The following is an 18,888-nucleotide window of genomic DNA, read 5'->3' on the forward strand; positions in this document are numbered from 1 at the left end:
TCCAAGACCCATATTTTAGATATTTTGATGTCAGCCCAGTTAGTACTTATCTTTCCCTTAGACTGAAGAGGCATATTTAGAAGGAGGGACTAAGAACTACAGTCAGCTGTTGAAATGCTGGTAATGGCAGCTTAAAGAAAGAGTCCAGGATGAAGAATGGGGGACAGGGAGTTTAGGCTTTGTCTTGCTTCAGGCCTCATTTCTATGTGGACCCCACATGCCGATTTGGGCAGGCATCTGTGGCTGTGCCTTCCCAGAAGAGAACAAGACACAGTCCTATGAGGAACAGCCACTGTTAGTACCTATATCTGGGAGAAAGCACTGGTGCTGCCACTGTAAACACATATGTGCTCACATGTGTGCACACACGTGTGCCTACATCTTAAGCCCATTGGGTAAGACTTCCCATCAGCCACTCATGTCCACGATGGACAGGAGGCCTCCCATAGGCACCTCTATAGTGAGGAAGGGAGGGTGATGGGTAGTAGAATTTGTTACTGTCTTTGTAGGACAAGCAAATAAATAGCAGTGGCACAATTATATCTCAAGTCTCAAGGTAGCACCCCAAAAACCATTTTGTTAGTAAAGCAAGTAAATGTCCTAACATCCTTACATCCTTATTTCCAAGGTACATTACAAACATGTCTTCGGTGCCTCCATTCTCTCTTAAGTCAGGTCTTTGGAGAAATAAAGACAGAGATGTGTATCCTTTTAAGTCTTCTAGGTCATTTGGCAGTCGGACCTCAACACCAGATTTACCATTGAACCTCATGGGAATTGCAACCTGTGAGGAAGAGTAAGATGGAAGAAGGAGGTGTCAAACAGCCATGAGGAGCACTGTGGCCACCACTCTTAGCAGCACAGTAGCTTGTCCTGAGTTGTCTGATAATCATCAAGGAGGGATAATGCCTCTTGGACCCAGGTTAATGTTTGTGTTTTATATATGTACACAAATACATATATACATACATATATGCATACATACATACACATATATACGTGATACACACATATATGTATATACATATCACACACATGTATGTGTGCATGCACACACACACACATACATACATGCACACACGCATGCACTCACGCATGTGCACATTGAGGGCCATTAAGAAGTCAACTTAGTTGCAGCCAACCATTGGACTGAGCTGGGGGGGGGGGATCGCGATGGTGGAATTGGAGAAGGGACTGAAGGAGCTGAGGGGATTTGCAGCCTCATGGAGGGAGCAACAGTCTCAACAGGCCAGACCTTCCAGAGCTCCCAGGCACTGGACCACAACCAAAGAATACACATGGTGACCCATGGCACTGGCCACATCTGTGGCAGAGGATGACCTTGTTGGACATCAGTGGGAGGAGAGGTCCTTGGGCCTGAGGGTGTTCAGTGCCCCAGTGTAGGGGAATGCTAGGCGGGAAGACAGGAGTGGGTGGGTGGGGGAGCACCCTCATAGAGGCGGGGGAGAGGGAGGGGATAGGGAGTTTCCAAAGGGGTCACCTGGAAAGGGGAAAACATTTGAAATGTAAATAAAGAAAATATCCAATCCCCCAAAAGAAGTCAATTTAGTCTTCTGTGCAGCAGTGGCAGTGTTGACAGTGACGGTGACAGTAATGGTAACTCCTACTGAATAGGGATTTGTACAGAGGAGTCAACATTCATTGACTGCTTAGGACAGGGCTTGCATATGCTTAAATATAATATGTCAAGATGTTTAAAAACTTTCTTTGAGTCAGGATCTATTTGGCCCAGGCTCACCTGAGTTCCAGATGAGCCAGGGTGAACTTTAACCTTGTCATACACAGACACATCTCAGAATGGTTTTGAATCTGTGACCCTCCTGCCGGCATCTCTTTTTAAAACATCACCACTATTTTAAAAATGGAATTGCTTGCCCATGAGTGTGTTATACACTATTCCTGTATCTACTTCAGACATGCATGCACTGGGGCTGAGGAGATGGCTTAGTCAGTAAAGGACTTGTCGTGCAAGCATGAGGACCTGAGTCCAGAGCCCCAGGAAGGGGAGGAGCCCTGGGTTGCTGGCTGGGCAATCTAGATAAACACAAGCTCTAGCTTCAGGAAAGACTGTCTCGAAACATAAAGAGGAAAGCAACCCAGGAGGACCTCTGGCCTCCGAGCACACACACACACACACACACACACACACACACACACACACACGGCCATTGAGGCTCTACACAGCGCATCTTAGACACTCCACCATGGATGCCCTGCTCTGTTTTCCCACTCTGATCTGTCACAAACCAACATGTCTGCAACACTAAAATTACAGCAAAAATGAAATGAACAAGGAATATGAAACAAGTCCGCCAACCACATGTGACTCAAAGCATTAAGGCTTCCCGAACTTCGCTTCCTAATATCACACTTAGATTTTATGAACTGTCAGCTAGAGTCATCCCACAACACAGTTGGGATGACTGTGGACTGAGACTGGGCAGGTTCGGTCTAAACCACAGAAGACAAATGTCCTCTAGCAATCACAAGAACAACGGTCTTACAATGGTACTCATGCTAACACATGCTTTGCCTGTCAAGCACTGAACTATTTCCTGGAATCCCATACACGTGATGGGAAGGCCCGGCCCCTCATTCACGTTATGAGCTCACATCACAGCTCTCTTTCCCACTCCCTCTCTCCCATCTGCCCTCCAGGAGACCCAACCACATTGCTGAGCCTTCTCCTGCCAAGTCTTCTGCTCTCTGTGCCCTGGTGAACTTGTCTGTGCTTTTAAATTAAGAAGATAGATGGGCAGTGGTGGCCCATGCCTGTAATCCCAGCACTCTGGGAGGCAGAGTCAGGTGGATTTCTGAGTTCGAGGTCACTCTGGCCTACAGAGTGAGTTCTAGGACAGCCAGGACTACACAGAGAAACCCTGTCTCGAAAAAACCAAATCCAAAAAACCAAAAAGCCAAAAACACCAAAAAACCAAAAAACTCCACAGCCTTCTCTCCTAACAGCCTCCTTTCCCCCACAGCCTCCTTTCCTCACACAGCCTCCTCTCCCCCAAAGCTTCCTCTCCCCCACAGCCTCCTCTCCCCCACAGCCTCCTCACCTCACAGCCTCCTCATCCCCCAGAGCCTCCTCTCCTCTCCAGTCTCTTTTTCCCCACATACTCTCAGTCTCCTCTCCCTTCACAGCCTCCTCGTCCCCCACAGCCTCCTCTCCTCACAGCCTCCTCTCCTCACAGCCTCCTTGCCTCACAGCCTCCTCATCCCCCAGAGCCTCCTCTCCTCTCCAGCCTCCTTTTCCCCACAGCCTCCTCTCCCCCCATAGCCTCCTCTCCCTTCACAGCCTCCTCTTCCCCCACAGCCTCCTCTCCTCACAGCCTCCTCTCCTCACAGCCTCCTCTCCTCACAGCCTCCTCTCCCCCACAGTCTCCTCTCCTCACAGCCTCCACTCCCCCACAGCCTCCTCTCCTCACAGCCTCCTCTCCCCCACAGCCTCCTCTCCTCACAGCCTCCTCTCCCCCACAGCCTCCTCCCCTCACAGCCTTCTCTCCCCCACAGCCTCCTCTCCTCACAGCCTCCTCTCCCCCACAACCTCCTCTCCCCTCACAGCCTCCTCTCCCCCACAGCCTCCTCCCCTCACAGCCTCCTCTCCCCCACAGCCTCTTCTCCTCACAGCCTCCTCTCCCCCACAGCCTCCTCTCCTCACAGCCTCCTCTCCCCCACAGTCTCCTCTCTCCCATAGCCTCCTCTCCCCCACAGCCTCCTCTCTCCCACAGCCTCCTCTCCCTCACAGCCTCCTCTCCCCCACAGCCTCCTCTCCTCACAGCCTCCTCTCCCCCACAGCCTCCTCTCTCCTACAGCCTCCTCTCCCCCACAGCCTCCTCCTCTCACAGCCTCCTCTCCCTCACAGCCCCCTCGCCCCACAGCCTCTTCTCCCCTACAGCCTCCTCTCCTCACAGCCTCCTCTCCTCACAGCTTCCTATCCTCACAGCCTCCTCTCCCCCATAGCCTCTTCTCCTCTACACCCACCTTGTTCGCGGCATCTCTGGCCTGCTGAATGAGTTCTCGGATTCGGTCCACGTTGTCAGAGATGTTCCCCAGGGGCAGCAACTGTTGGTTGATACTTTCAATCTTGACAAAAAGATCAGGCAACTTCTTGGTTAATTTTTTTACTGTTGGCGAAATGAGAGAGTGGAAATTTTACACAGTACCTCAAGAAAAGGTTAAAGATAGAATATTTGTTCTGGCAAGCCTAGAAGCAAGATGGACCACAATCTTAGGCATGACTGTCCTAAACTCATTATAGATTTCTGTCATGATGCATAAAATTCTTTTTCTTGGTTATATGGAAAAATGTTTCTTTTCTTATCCTTTGATAGCAATCATAACTTAATACACCATGATTAAGAACTCCCGCTCTACTGAGAGAGAGGGAGGGCTGGGGGAGGGGGAGGGAGGGGGGGGAGAGAGAGAGAGAAAGGAAGGTGATTGAAAAGTATATTTAACATGAACTTCTGGTCTCTACACTCATGTACACACAAACACATGCATACACATCACACACACAAACACAAAATGAGACATCCTCCCTGGTCTCTCTAATAATACACCTATGCTATTTGAATATATCACAGGAAACTATTTTCTAATATTCTAATTGAGGTGAGAATTTACCAGAAAGGAACTGAAATGGATCAAATTCTTAGCAATGGAGAACACAGCTAAGAAGTCCTGACCTGAGTTATTGGCATCCATCAGAGCCTTGTTGAAGTCCTCACGCCGTGCGCTCCCGTAGCTGTCCTTAATCCTTCCCAAGTCTGTCCGGATGGGACTGAGCCCGTCCAGGACCTCACTGGTTATTGCGCTGGCTTTCCTGGCCATGCTCTTTGCGCCACTGACCACACTGTCAACATCACCTAGTGCACACAGAGTAGGGAGGTGTAAGGAGCCGAAACGTTGTTCCCAAGAAACGGTGACCAGTGGTATGGGGTGATGATTACCTCTCTGTATCCCACGGAGATCATCACGGGCAGCAGTGAGGTTGGCATCTAGCAGGTCCTTCTGAACTGATACAGTCTTCAGGGTTTGCTGTAGGCTGTTGAGAGCTGGACCGACTTCTAAAGGATGGGAGGGAGAGAGGGAAGGAGGGAGGGAGGGAGGGAGGGAGAAGGAGGAAGGGAGAGGGAGAAAGGGGGACACCGAGAAGCAATTGCTTCATGGGTTTGCATCTTCCATGGGCATTTGTGGCCTCTGAAGTAGGCAGTGTCTGCAGACTATTGAGTATACATGCACCCTGGTCCCTACCCCATGGAGGCCGTTACGGTACCTAGACCCACAGATGTGGGCATCTCTGGTCAAAGAGCAGCTTACCAGAGCCTTGTGATGACTGGCTTCGTGAAGGAACACACAAAGAATGCAAAATAAATCAGGGCACAGCTGGACTTTCATTCTGACCAAAGCAAAGCTTACTGAGTGTCTGCCTTGTTAACAGCTGTGCCCCAACATGCTGGGTGTGGCTGGCACTGGTCAGGACTTAGTATTGGGGCACACTTGTTCAATGAACAAACACTTGAAGGAGCAAATGAATGATACAAAAGGGGGTGACCTGCAACAGTCCTGTAAGACAGGACTATTAAGGGGTGATCTGCAGCCAAGACAGGACTGTTCTTGGAGAGTCTCTCACAAAGGACACTGGGTGGGTGTTTGTTTCTGCAGAACAATGAACAGACCTGTCCCTGGGATTCTCCAGAAGAAACAAATATGCAAGCAAACAACAACAAACGTCCCCTACTGACCCAACTGCACAGAAGGCAGACGTAATTCGATAACATCTTAGCATTGATTAATGGTTGCATGTTAGAACAGACTTTTTCTGGGTTTTACTTCTTATGCATTTGATATTCAAAAACATATAGTAAATAAATGTATAAATCCTTCAGAAGGGACTGAGACATTGAGCAAAGACTGAGTGAGTCCCAGTGCCTTACTGGGAGAGGCCATAAAAACTCAAGAGGCAGCATTTTCAAGGCCTGGGGCTTCCTGAGTTTCAGATGGCTCTATCCCTGTGTCTCGAGGCTTCTGCCCCATGAGCTATACCTCCATGTTAAGGCAACTTAATTCTTTCTTATAAAGTATATAAGATGAAAATTATCAAAGGTAAAATCAATGCTTAAAGTGTTCTCATGCCCCTTGTTAGCAGCGATTATTTCTTGGTACTTTTAGTTGCTAAGATTTTAGGACCTAAGAGCCTTGAAGCAGTTGCTGTAAGGGCCTGTAGTAAATGACCTTCGTGCGTGGCTTCCCACTGCTGTGATCACAGTGTCCTCCTAAGTCAGGCCAAGGAGGGTTATCATTCTGCAGACTTCCTCTGTAAGGCCTGTGTCATGTCCGTGCATGATGGATAGGGCTCGTTAGGATACTGGGTGAATGCATTGGCGGAGGAACTCAAAACCTACTTTTGCATCAGACCACATGCCCACGGGTTGATTAAGGCCCCTGAGTGTCCCTGCCATCTGCCCCTCTCAATACCTTGCTGTAGCCTTTTCTGTGTCATCTTGGCTTCATTTAACAGTTCCTCGCTGTCGGAGCTCAGGGTCTTAGCTCTTCTTGGAAGGTCTTCCTTTATCACTGTCTGTAAGCAAAACATTTGTCAGTCTGAAGCAGGCACTCTGCCTTGGGAAGTGCAGAATAAGACTTTCCACCTTAGCTCTAAATCCCTTATTTTTAATCTTTAAAGAAGGAGACTTGAGAGGGATGCCTTGTACACTCTTGCCTAATGATGTGGTTAGGATTCTAGGCCAACACCTGTGGTCGGGGAGCTGGGCTGACCTCTGGTGACAGACTGTGAAGCCCATATAAAGACCCTGACGTCACGTAGTTGCCTTGAGGCTTTCATGCTTTAGAACCTGAAAATCTTCCCTCTCCAAGGCCCAACTTCCCACTTCTAATATCTAGTGTTCTATCCTTTATTCCTTGGATTTAGGGGTATTGTATGGTGCATCAAAGATCCCAAAGGCCTCCATAGACATGCCCAGATTTAAGACCAAAGCACTAAGAAAATGACAATCCAGTTGATCCAAAAAAAAATCTTTCCTTTGGTAAATACTAATTTTTAATTAAGGCATAAAAGTACTTTTTCAGGATAAAATATTTGTTTAGTTTTAAAGTTAATGTCAGTATATTTTCTATCTAGTTGTATAAATCAATTTTAAATCACAATCCTGATATCAGAGAGTCAATAAATGCAGAAATGATACATCAAGACCAAACTCCAGTCTGGTTCATATAAGAAGCTCTAACTTTGAATAAATAATATTGTTAACACTGTCCCACGCATGGGAGAGGAAGCCAGCCCAGCAAGCTGAGTACAGCTCCAGGTACCCACCTGGAAGGCAGACTCCGAGGCACTGGTGGCCTTGCCGGCCGCATCCTCTGCAGCTCTGATAGCATTGAGGATGTTCTCATAGGCCGTGGCAGCATCCACAGCACAGCGCACCAGCTCATCCCCGCTGGTGTTTCTCTTTATCCTGGAAGATAACACAGAGAGGGTCAGGCCATCCAGCATCCTTTCTCTGCCTGGGGCTGCCACCCCCCGCCCCCCTCAGCGACTGTATGGTATACGCTGTGCACTCAGTCTGAGAGACAGACCTCATTGCAAGTCTGGTTTTGACTGGGTGTTTGGGTTCTGGGTGGGGCTTTGACCTTCGTCCAGCCCTCCTCCCTGCTCCAGGGTCCTAACCAGCCCATGAATGGTTGATGCTATCACATCTGCCTCCGGAGGCAGGCACTCACTCCTCCAGCTGCCGTGCCAGCTCCTGTAAAGACTGCGCATGCGCCTCTGCCTCCACCACCAGGGGTGTTTTGCCATCCGATCTGGAGAGTTCTCGTACTTTGTCACTCAGTTCCTGTCTTGCTCCATTTAAAGCAGCAGCTATGCTTTCATATTCCTATTTTTCCAAATAAGCAAAAATAATAGAAACTCAAGGAATGAACATGTATGTCATTTTATTAAACTCCTTCACAAATGATGTTTCTAATGGGAAGTTAGTTATCTTTGCTAAGTCATTCCATCATATCAACATCTCCTTAGTTACTTCAGATAGCAGCACTGCCAACAAGCTAAGTTTGCAACCATCTTGGATGCCTTCCTTCTAACAGGCACCCTCTTTACAAGGTCTATAGAGTTGTACTGTCATCAGCAAGGTAGAGTTCTGCTAGATGGAAAGGTTTCTTATGATCCAGAAACAGACACTGTGAAAGATTCTTTGAAACGCCCATACGGCTAAGAAGTCTGCCAAGCTTTTATGGAGTCTTCAATGTCTTCCATTAAGAAAGGCATGTTTGGTATTCTTAAAATAGCATTGCAATACTGTTTTTTGTTACCACAAAGACGACTCGATCATTGCAGAAAAATGAGGTAATGCAGACAGACTTAAGGACTCCCCAGCCTCGAGGCTCTTCTCCAGCACAGAGCTGCTGTCACTGTGCAAGAGGAAAATACTCAAGAAGAAATAGCTTAGCCCCTTGCCTGCCTCCTGACAATAGCGTTTGACTGGTTTGGGTGTGTCTAGAAGACCAGAAGCCTCTGCTACCTTCTGGCTTTTGTCCATCTGCTGCAGTAGATTGTTGGTCTGTAGCAGGGAAGAGTCTGCTGTGGCCAGGTACTTGGTGAAGTCCTTCTTCAGGGAATCCATTTCTTTCGTTTGTCTCTGGAGAGAGTAGAAGAGCCCATGTGCTCACTGGCCATTGGCAGAAAGCACAGACATCTTTACAGGACAATAGCAAATATGTCAGAGTAAAAACGGTTTCCTAAAGATGGCGGCAGCCTAGCCTGCTACAAATGATGGGGCTGCAAGTCTCACTGCATGCTGCTGTGTCACCATGGTGTCCTCTATTACCGTGGCTGATGACGCCTGATACACTCAGCCAACCCCGCCAGCGAGGCGGGGCATGCTATTAAGCTTTGCCTTAGAGAACAGAACATAGATTTTAACTAAATAAATGAAACAGGACCAGTTGCCTCTCGGCACACCAGTCCCAGGGAGCATGCAGGAGCACGTGAGTAGGACATGGCACAGGTCGGGGCAGCCATGACAGCTGACTGTGTCTCCCACTCACTCAGGAGACACGGATTTGCATTTATCAACGCCCTCCTCTTTTGGAGCCAGTCCGTGTTATTTCATTCCAGTCTGTCATCTGACACCCTTTACGGAATTTTGCTGTTGTTTTGTTGTAGGTTATTCACTATCAAAAATATAAACTATATGGCTGTGGGTATCGACTTAATATTAAAACAGTCATCCAACATGAGGGCCCTGGGTCTGATTCCAAATGCCAGAAAGAAAGTGCCTCCCTGCCTACCTATCTATCTGTCTGTCTGTCTGTCTGTCTACCCACCCACCTACCTATCATGTGTCAATATGCGTGTGTGTTGAAATGTAAGGCCCTCCCTCTCTCCTGCCAGTATAATGGCATGTGACCTATGCCTCAGCCTCTTCCCTATAAACAGATGGATGGTTGTTTCAAATGCCTGTGTTGCTGACTGTTAGAATACCTGATACAACATGTTACTGAAAACATATGAAACACACATTGGATTAACTCTGACATAACGAATGTCTCATCTATTCAGCAAAATTGATTCTTCAGTTACTGTCTAGCTGTGGGCAGGCTGCGGGTAGTTTGTAAGGCTCTGTCTGTCTACCTCAGGGTCTGAGGTAGAGTAAGTAACTCGACAGGTACTGGTCATGTTTCTGGTCCCCTTCATCCCAACGGCTAATGAAAGCAGGAAGCTCCTGCCTGTGGCTTACCTGGATGGCCCCTAGAACCCCCTCATTCTCATGGTTGAGGCCAGTGGCCTGCTTTGCCTGGGCAGCTGTCTCCTGGAGGATGGAGCGCAGGTCTTGAAGTTTGGCTTCATAATCATTTAACGAGTCCCGGATATTCTGTAGCAGTCCGTTGTTCTCCACTTGGTGGGATTCCAGCCAGGTCCTGACCCGGTTCAGTACTGCAACACATAATTTATGTTCGTTTCTTAAGAGATGAGTTTAGTGAAGCTAGGGGCCCAGAACTACAGGAGGAGAGCTGAATTCTTGCGTAGTCCATCATTTCCCCCCAGAGCCTTAGAAGGGACAGGAAGGGAAAGCACTGCTTATGCAGATCCACCGTGTGCATCCATGAGCTGCCTTGTTTGGCTGCCCTAAGTACCCGAGAGCAGCAGCTGTCTTTCTCCTGTTACTGAAGACAAGACTGTAATCCTAGCACTTGGAAGACTGAGGCTGGAAGATTCAGACCAGCCTGGGCTAAAGAGTGAGACTTCGCCTCAGAGGGAAAAAAGAGGTGTGTGTGTGTGTGGGGGGGGGGTGTATGGCACAAATATTTAAATTTTAGATTTATTTTTTGGGTGTTTACACTGTGGTGAGATTTCATGCCTCTTGGAAACCTTGGGAGAAAAGACTTGGCTGCAGGGGTGGAAGGAGAATCCCCGTTCCCAGTGAGCAGCCTCTAAGGGCAAGGTTTGCTGACTGAGACCTTCCTCCTGGGGCGCGGTGCTCTAGACCGCACTTAGAATTCTGCACTTCAAGCTATTAAGAGTGGAAGTGGGAACGCAGGCCTGGCCTTACGGAGCCGGGCTTCCATTTTCTCAGCCTCTGCTTCTCGGAGCTGCCTTTGAAAGTCTCGGCTTCGTAGCTCCTGGATCATGCGCTGGGCCTCCGCCAGTTCCCTGGACCAGCCGCCCACCGGCAAGTCCGTTCCTTCTCCACCTGGCCTAGCGATCTGCTTCAGGAGAACTGGAAAACATCAAGTAGCTTATTAAACTGAGGGCTCTGGAAGCTTTGTGGAAAATCCTGTTCATCTTTAAGTATCATTGTGGGATCTTCTTTCATAATGCTGAGTTCTTAAAAATATATATAAAGGTTATGCAGTAAAAGTTTTAATTGGACTGGGTAACTTTTCTTACTGTGCACATTCTGAATGATGTTTTTAATCTTCATGTCCAGTTCTTTGGCGCTCTGGACGGTCTGATCAATGTTGTTATACAATGTTTGTGCTTTTCTGGAATTGACCTGCGCCTACATGAAAAATAAACTCATTATCAGCGAATTAGATTAAAAATGAAACTGGAACTGAAAATATCCTCAAAGGGAAAAATGTTAAAATAAATTGACTTAGTACATCACCTTTTCTTGCAAAGTTTCAAATTCCCGGTTCAGATGACTCAGCTCTTTCCCCAGGCCATCCATTCTGGACCCATGATTTGAGATAGCGGAACGGAAGCCAAGCAGCTGGCTCTGAAAGCAGATACAGAGATAACCTCATGTGGAGCAGACACTGTGCAGGCAGCTAAGCTCCGTTCAACAAGACCAATGCTAAATGTATGGGGCTGGGGTGGACACAGTGTTCTCTGAAACAAGACAAGTCTACTTTCTGATATAAATTAAGTTACAGTCTTGAAATAAAGTTGGCCCTCTTGCCACCACCACAATCAACTTAACAATTACCTAAGATAATCAGCTGAAAAATAAAAAGCTTCTTTTGGCTACAGCTTTAGAGCTGTCAGACTTGACCCACAGCTTTGGGTCTCTGAGGGGTTGGCACTTCATGGCAGAAGCACATTGTGAGCAAGGGGATGGAGCCGAGGAGGAGGAGGGGCTGGGGTACCGCGAAGCCCCCGAGAGCATGTACCCAATCATCTACCTTCACCTCTTACATTTCCTACCATCCACCAAAAGCTATACTCCAGGGAATAAATAGCCCTCAGAGCCTAGGCATTGGGGGAGGGGGGAGGGGGCATTAAAGACCCAGACTAGAGCAAACCCACATGACAAGAGATATTTTTTTACTTGAATTTACATCCTTGCCCTGTAACGGAAAATGCTACTACTTATCCAATATATCTTTTTCCAGATTATAAAATATTCATACTTTAAAAAAAATCTGTAGTTATCCTAATACAAAAAGCAACACATACAGCTAATTATACTGAAAACAGTAACAAAAAGCCAAATAAACACTTTCAATTCAAAGACTCCAGTCCCAGCCCCTGGTTCTGTAGAGAAATTCTGAGCTGAGATAGTTGGTTGCCCTCAAGTTCAAATGAGAGGCTGGGCTCTTAAGGAAATAAAATGGTGTGTCCGAGGCTGCACAGTGTGCCAGTGGCTTAGCAGGTAAGTCTGTTCTAATCTGCTGGTATACACGTACCTGTAAGTTCTCAAAAATGTCACCTCATTTTTACTGTGCTGTTACAGTCTGTGTAACATGGCAGTGAGGTGGGTGGCCATACTTTACGATGGGAAGGCTGGGGTATCACGGGTGGCAGTGCGAGAAAGGACAGTGGGAAAAGCATGGTCTTTAGACATGGTGGTGACTTGAGTTCTTCTAGAGCCACCACCACTCCTGGGGCTTTGGTTTTAGGCAGCTGTTCTTTCTTAGCTCCTGCATGTCGCTAGATGAAAAGAGTTCTCACGGGCATCGTGTGAGATTCAGTGAGATGCTAAGAACAGAAGCTAGCATACAGCATCTGTATGGAAAAGTTCAGGGCAGCATAGCACCACCTCATTAAAGCAACTAACGCAGGAAGCTTCCTTTTCTCTTATAACAGAAAAGATTTTTCTCCATCTTCTCTATATTAAACCTATAAACCATGGCATCAAATCCCTTCAGGGATGAAAAGGAGCCATTCAGGCAGAATTCCCTTTAACTCTCTCCATTCTCAGACAGAGCCACTGGCATAGCTCGTTCCAGACAAACCCTGGAAGCTCCCCAACCTTGTTCATGGCGACGAGTCTTGGTCTCGCCTCATCTACTCAAGTCTTGTACCTGAGTAAGCAGAGCTTTTTACGCCCGTGGTTTCCTGTTGGGTCTTTCATCTCTGCTTCTTACTTGATTTCCAGTGAGGGTCCCTTCATCTCATTTCTTTTCTTCCAATGGATGCTGCTCTTTTAAGGAACATCCTGACTGTCCTGTCACCTTCGCTTCTCTAATGCACTGTCATCTCTGACCAACTGCGTTCTGACTGGCGTGGCTGCTGGACACCCGCAGGCTCCTGCGGTCACCGGAAGCTCCTCCCCCAGCCCTCGCCCTTCGTCATCTCCAGTGACCTCATAACTACTGCTGCCCCCACTCAAAACGCTGCTCCCTGAGTCTAAGGTTCAGGACTCATACACTGTGACAGTGTGAGGGTGTCGTTGTCCAGCACGGATCCAGGATGATGGGTTTTCCATGGCCTGCCTCTTTTCTCCTGTGGGCAACAGTGAGTACTGGGCAGTTTCGGGGCTCTGTGTTCAGCCTTCATTAATGGGAAGAATAACCCTCAGTATCACTTGAGAGAGCTTGACTCAGACCCTGTGTGTGGCCCCAGCACTTCTCAGAATACCCTCTTAACCCCCTTATTTCTAAGGACACTGAGAATGCCAAGCCAGATGGACTCTATTCCAGCTCCGGAGCAAACCTCAACATTTGTTCAAAGGCATTACATTTTTACATAGTGTGCCTCTGACCACAAAAAGATAAAATTATGCATCAATACTAGAAGGTTATAAAAATTATCTGATCTGTAAATTTATCAATATATTTCTAATTACTTACAGGTTATTCACATTTCATAGAAAAATAAGAAAAGGTTTTGAATTGAATGAGAATGAAATACCATGAAGTCTGTGGGATACAGCATATGTAGTATTTAAGGAAAGCATTTCTTTACAACTTTAAATGCTTATGTTAGTAAGAAGAAACTTTTAAATCAGTAAAGTGAGCTATAATCATAAGAAACTAGATAACGAATAGCAAATTATTTTATAGAATGTAGAAAGAAAAACAAAACTATATGGGTAAGAGTAGAAATCAGGTAAGTTTGATACTGTGTCCATTTAGCAGAACAAGAGTAGTCGGTGCACCCTTGGGGCATGTGATTCCCAATCTGGTTCTTGGCTAGACTTACCATAGAAGCTATGTCTCTTCCCACTTGGTCAACAATACGATATTTGTGCACTATTGCAGTCATGGGCCCATCTTACCATGCTGGTCAATATTGTGGTTTATAAGGGTCACAGCTTTGTAAGATAGTTAATGACATTTCTCCACAGTAGCCAGCAGGGAACCTTCCAGTACTGTGAGAGCCACTCAGCAAGGAGAAAGATTCCTGGTCAGTACCAACTTGGTTTCTCCATGACCTGAACAAAATTTGTATCTTTTAACAGAAAGACTAGCGCAGCTCAGACTTCATCAGAGAAGTTTCTTGGTGCAATGGTTAGTGGTTAGTGTAGAAACTCACATCTGGTCACCGTGCTGAGAATAAGTATCAGTTGAATACTAGACACAACTGGGATGCCTATATCACTGCACTCCCCCTAAATCTCAGGGACCACTGTGGAAGAGGGGAATGGAAGTCTGTAGGAGCCAGAGACAGGACAGATGAGACTGAAACTCTCTTCAGGATGTGTCAGGACCATCATCCTCCAGACCCCACAGCAGCTGTGGCTATCTGTATTTGATCAAGACAGGATCAAGCCACTCAACACTTCAGCCTGGAGTGGGGAGGGGCTCATGAGCCCCACACTGAGGAGATGTTGACAGTCGATTGCTTCCAGAGTAGAGAGACTCTATTTTATTTGAGAATGTGGCTCTGAGTATGTCCGCCTCACTCAAGTGGTGGCCACACACTCAGGGGTAGCACACACTGGCATCAACTAGTTGGTTGTTTTTAACAAAAAAGGACATGAAGTTATGAGACATGGGAAGATGGTATCTTGAAGGAATTAAGAGGATTAGAATGATTCAAATTCACTCCAGGAAATTCTTAGAGATTTAATAAGGTATCAAAATAGTAGTGATAAATGTTTCTGCCTTGACTGATAAAAGAGTAGAAATCAGAAATTTTGAAAACCAAAAAAATTGATAAGCTAGGAAAAAAACCAACAATGAAGTTGAGAGTTGAGAGAAAGACAAGGGTAAAAAGTACCAAGTGTTGGAATGGGGTTTGGGGGTGACATTGCAGATTTAAAAGATCTTAAAGGTACAGGAGATAACTTCTGAACTATTTGGAGTAAATGCATTTGGTCATTGGTGTGGAATGGGCCCATTATTTGAAAGGGATCCATAGCCAACTCTTACTCATGAAGAAATACATGAACTACAAAGTCTAATGCCATTTGTAAAATTACAATATACTGATTATTAGAAGGCAAGCCATTTAAGGTAGCCTTATGCACTTCCCTAGAAATTTCCAGCAACTGTTTTAAGAGGAATTATACTAGCGTTGAACAAGCCTGTGTTCAAGTCTCCTGAATGCAGGTCACAGAACTGAACACTTTATGAGAAAAGGAAGGCCAGGAATGTGTTTGTTCATTATTCCTTGAACAATGCAGTAGAATAGTTATTTGGATGGGATTTATACTTATCAATTATTAAAAGTAATTTAGAGATGACTTAAAGTTTACAAGCAATAGTGCTAGGTCTTAAGAAAATACTAGACTATTTTGTATTAGGGGTGTGAGTATCTATAGGTTTGGGAATCCATAGTGGATGTCAGAACTGATGGCCCAGTAGAGATCAAGGCGCAGCCACCCTCGCTGAGGGTGGATCCCCACGGAAGGCTCACCCTCAGGTCCTTGGCCTGCGTCTCCACGTGCCGGATCTGTTCCAGAGCACCTGTGCTCACACTCAGCCCCTGCAGCTTTGACTTCACCAGGCGGAGCTCCTCACCCATGGAAGCCAAGTCATCTAAGAGTGTCATCACACAGCTGTCGCAGTCTGCAGGGGCCACAGTGAAAGGCAAATGGGCTGTAGGCTGGAGCCCAGAGAAGGCGCAGTCCCCTCAAACACAGATCAAAGTCACAGCCCCAGATGTCTCAGGGAGGCACAGGCACTCTGAATAGGTGAGAACCTGAGGTGTGTGAGCCTTTTCACTAGGAGCAGTGACTCTTAGCAGTTTGTTGCTTATTTTGTGTGTTGGGGAAACAATAGTAATTACTCTTTGTTTTTGCAGTGTCTGATAGTGATTATGAGACCAGGCCTTAGTAAGTAGCTCAATCTACATCAATTTAGTGATCCTCATGTCTCAGCATCCCAAGTGATGAGCTTGCAGACATGTGCCGTTACACACAGATGACTAGATATTATGTTAAGTGGTGTGACATCTTCAGAAAGTCCACACAAATTGTATGAAGTAGGCGTTGCGTGTCTATTCTCCATATAAAACTGAAGCTGGGAGTGGTCAGGAGGCCTGTTGATAGGGGACAGGGGCAAGATCTGAGCTAATATTGTCCCTCCTGGTGTAGGGAATTGGTTCTAAAGTTTTGTTTTAATAGGCTCCCCAAAGCCGGGCTTCCAGACCTGAGGGTCCCTGCCCCCAGCTGGCTTCAATTTATAATAAAGAATTGCTGTACAGCCAATGGCAGGGCAAGGAAATGGGGCAGGACTATTAGGTTGCTCAGGCAAGGGACTGAAGGAGAAGGGGAGACAGAATCGCCAAGACAGGGGAGCAGAAAGATGAAACTTAAGGGGGCCACTTCCCCAACTGGGTCTGGGGTAGCAGTGATGAAATAGAGATTTTTAAAGATGTTAACTCAGGAATACTGGAGGAGACTGTTTGCCAGCCATGGGGAGGTTTAGAAGTGCCCAGCCATTGAACTAGTCAAGGCACATCAAAATTAGCTGATGTGTATGTGTGTGTGTGTGTGTGTGTGTGTGTCTTTCATTTGAGAATCCAAAAAGCTTTTGGGACAGGTGCAACCCTCTAGGGAAGCCAGGGGAGGGGCTTATGCTTACCATCACATTCTTCTGCAGGACTGCCATCTTTGGGTTCTTGGCTTAGACAGTCTAAAATCAAGGGACAAAAGGAAACATTTTCATTAAAATGTTTTCTTCACCTGCTCTTTAACTTGGTTTCCAGAAGAGCCTGTTTTAGAAGGTGTTAGTTGTCAGTCGCAAACTCATCACTGGCCTGCCTTTCCAGAGTTACCTAAGCCATCAACCTGAACAGAAGCTACCCTGGTAGCCCCCTTCATTATATTTATTTTTTCTTTCCTAAGCATGGTGGTTCCTCAGGAATGGCATATCCTACCTTCCTTTTCCTCCTTTGGTGGAGATGCAGCCTGGACCTCACACATGCCAGGCAGATGCCCTCCCTCTGGGATATACCATCAGTCCTCCTTGTTACTTCAGATATTTTGATTTTAGGATTTATTTTCATTTTATTTATGTGTTGGTATGTGTATACACCTTGTCTATGCAGGAATATGTGAAGTCATTAAGTCCCTGGAAGCTGGAATTCTAGTTGTGAACCTCCGTAAGAGCAGCTAGCACTCTGAATAGCTGAACCATTAAGAAGTTTCTCAGGCCAGCCCTGAACTTCTGAATCCCTACCTCAATCTCTCAAGCAACTGTTCTGGATTGGTATTAACCTGTTTGTGTCTTGCTTTGGTGACAGTAGCTTGATACGGCTTTAATCTGTGCATTCCTGATGTAGTTCTTCAACTTGCCCACAAATATAAGATGAGAGAGTGTTGGGGTTCATCTTGTGCATTGTATATTAAAAAGCTGAATACTGTGCCTCATATCAGACTGTAACCCGATACTGGGATGCTGTGTTAACTGATGCACTGTGAAGAATGTTCCCAATGAATTCCTGGTTGGCCAGGAAGTGGCTGTGGCTTATGACTGGGCAGAGACAATGGATAGGGGGTGGGCCTGGGAATCGAGTCTGGGGTTGAGAGGCAGGTGAGGAGAAAGGAGGAGACCACCATCAAATGGGATGGACCAGGAGCACGCGGCCAAGTCAAGTGCATGGTGAAGACAGGCCGGCGGAGCACACCTGTCTGGGAGACACCAGACTGGCAAGTGACTGACATTTGTGTGGGTTTTAACAGGTGGAAAAGATTAGAATAGCTCGGAACCTGCCCAGCATAGTACCTACCGCTTATTAATAAATTGTAGTGTTTCTGTGTCCTTTACCCAGGATCTATGCAACCAGTAGTGAGGTAGAAACCCCCAAAGGTTATTTAGAAATAAAAAGGGGCACAGCAACCTCCCAAGAAAAATAATTTCTGCTTTAAAAGAGTTTACCTAAGTATATTTGTGCCACTTCCCTAACATATAATATCACTGTTTTCTAGGAAATAAGTGAATATCCTTCTTTGTCCTAAGTTTTTCTGAACGAATCCATAAAAACTGTGACAAATTGTCTTTCACACAGTATGTAATACCCATGCCTCTGACTTGACTGCATCCTAACTGAGAGAGAAAGAAGACTGATTTCTTCAGGTTCACGTGAAAAGAGCTGATATAAAAATAACTACAGAGTGCAAGGAAGGAGACAACCTATTGGGCAAGAGCTACTTTGTCAAGGACCCAAGTTCAAGTCTCACAGCCGCACTGAGTGCTATCTGCAAGTCTAGATCCGGGCGGGGGAGTTTGTGCCTCCCACCCCCACTATCACTGGTGCTCATGCTTATGTATTCTCAGGCAGACACAGACATGTAACTCTAAAATAAAGTTTAAAAAAACCTATAGTGTCCAAAGAACATCTCAGTAAAACCACCAAAGTGGACCTGAAGTTATTTGAGCTATAGCTCATTGGGGTTTTAAAATTTGCTTTATAAAAAGAAAAGCCTAATTGAAGTAATGATTCCTCACATCTACCACTATTCCACAAGAATTCCAAGACTGTCAAGAGAAGGGGCAATGTGTGAGCTACAGTTCTATACTGTGCATGTGAAACTGGTGCATCACAGCAAGTTTAAGACACAGGCCCACAGGGAGGTGCACCGAACTTACCTCCAGTTAGGGGGTCACAAGGGCCTAGCTGGCCATTGCTGTTACACTTGCATGGTTGGCAGCTACCTCCAAATTTCTGGGGGTTCCCAAAATACCCCGGTGCACACCTATACAAAACACAGAAAGGCTAAGAAACAC

General features: G+C 46.4%; 1 protein-coding gene across 4 annotated transcripts in view; it reads right to left on the reverse strand.

Moving 5' to 3' along the window:
* Lama3 (laminin subunit alpha 3) overlaps window positions 1-18,888 on the reverse strand; it is a 233,592-nt gene that overhangs the window by 41,932 nt on the left and 172,772 nt on the right. For 2 of the 4 annotated variants that reach the window (XM_052155507.1, XM_052155509.1), the window contains 15 exons: window positions 18,751-18,857; window positions 16,744-16,794; window positions 15,575-15,726; window positions 11,157-11,267; window positions 10,937-11,048; window positions 10,599-10,766; window positions 9,786-9,982; window positions 8,568-8,684; window positions 7,768-7,922; window positions 7,361-7,502; window positions 6,505-6,607; window positions 4,977-5,090; window positions 4,713-4,892; window positions 4,006-4,148; window positions 614-784 (listed from right to left, as the gene is read on the reverse strand). In XM_052155507.1, coding sequence (XP_052011467.1) covers window positions 614-784; window positions 4,006-4,148; window positions 4,713-4,892; window positions 4,977-5,090; window positions 6,505-6,607; window positions 7,361-7,502; window positions 7,768-7,922; window positions 8,568-8,684; window positions 9,786-9,982; window positions 10,599-10,766; window positions 10,937-11,048; window positions 11,157-11,267; window positions 15,575-15,726; window positions 16,744-16,794; window positions 18,751-18,857 — 2,023 coding nt within the window. Of the gene's footprint in view, window positions 1-613; window positions 785-4,005; window positions 4,149-4,712; window positions 4,893-4,976; window positions 5,094-6,504; window positions 6,608-7,360; window positions 7,503-7,767; window positions 7,923-8,567; window positions 8,685-9,785; window positions 9,983-10,598; window positions 10,767-10,936; window positions 11,049-11,156; window positions 11,268-15,574; window positions 15,727-16,743; window positions 16,795-18,750; window positions 18,858-18,888 lie in introns of all 4 variants that reach the window. The other 2 variants (XM_052155506.1, XM_052155508.1) reach the window with 1 other exon arrangement.

The sequence above is a fragment of the Apodemus sylvaticus genome, chromosome 13 (genome assembly GCF_947179515.1).
Source record: "Apodemus sylvaticus chromosome 13, mApoSyl1.1, whole genome shotgun sequence".
In the NCBI taxonomy this organism is placed as follows: domain Eukaryota; kingdom Metazoa; phylum Chordata; class Mammalia; order Rodentia; family Muridae; genus Apodemus; species Apodemus sylvaticus.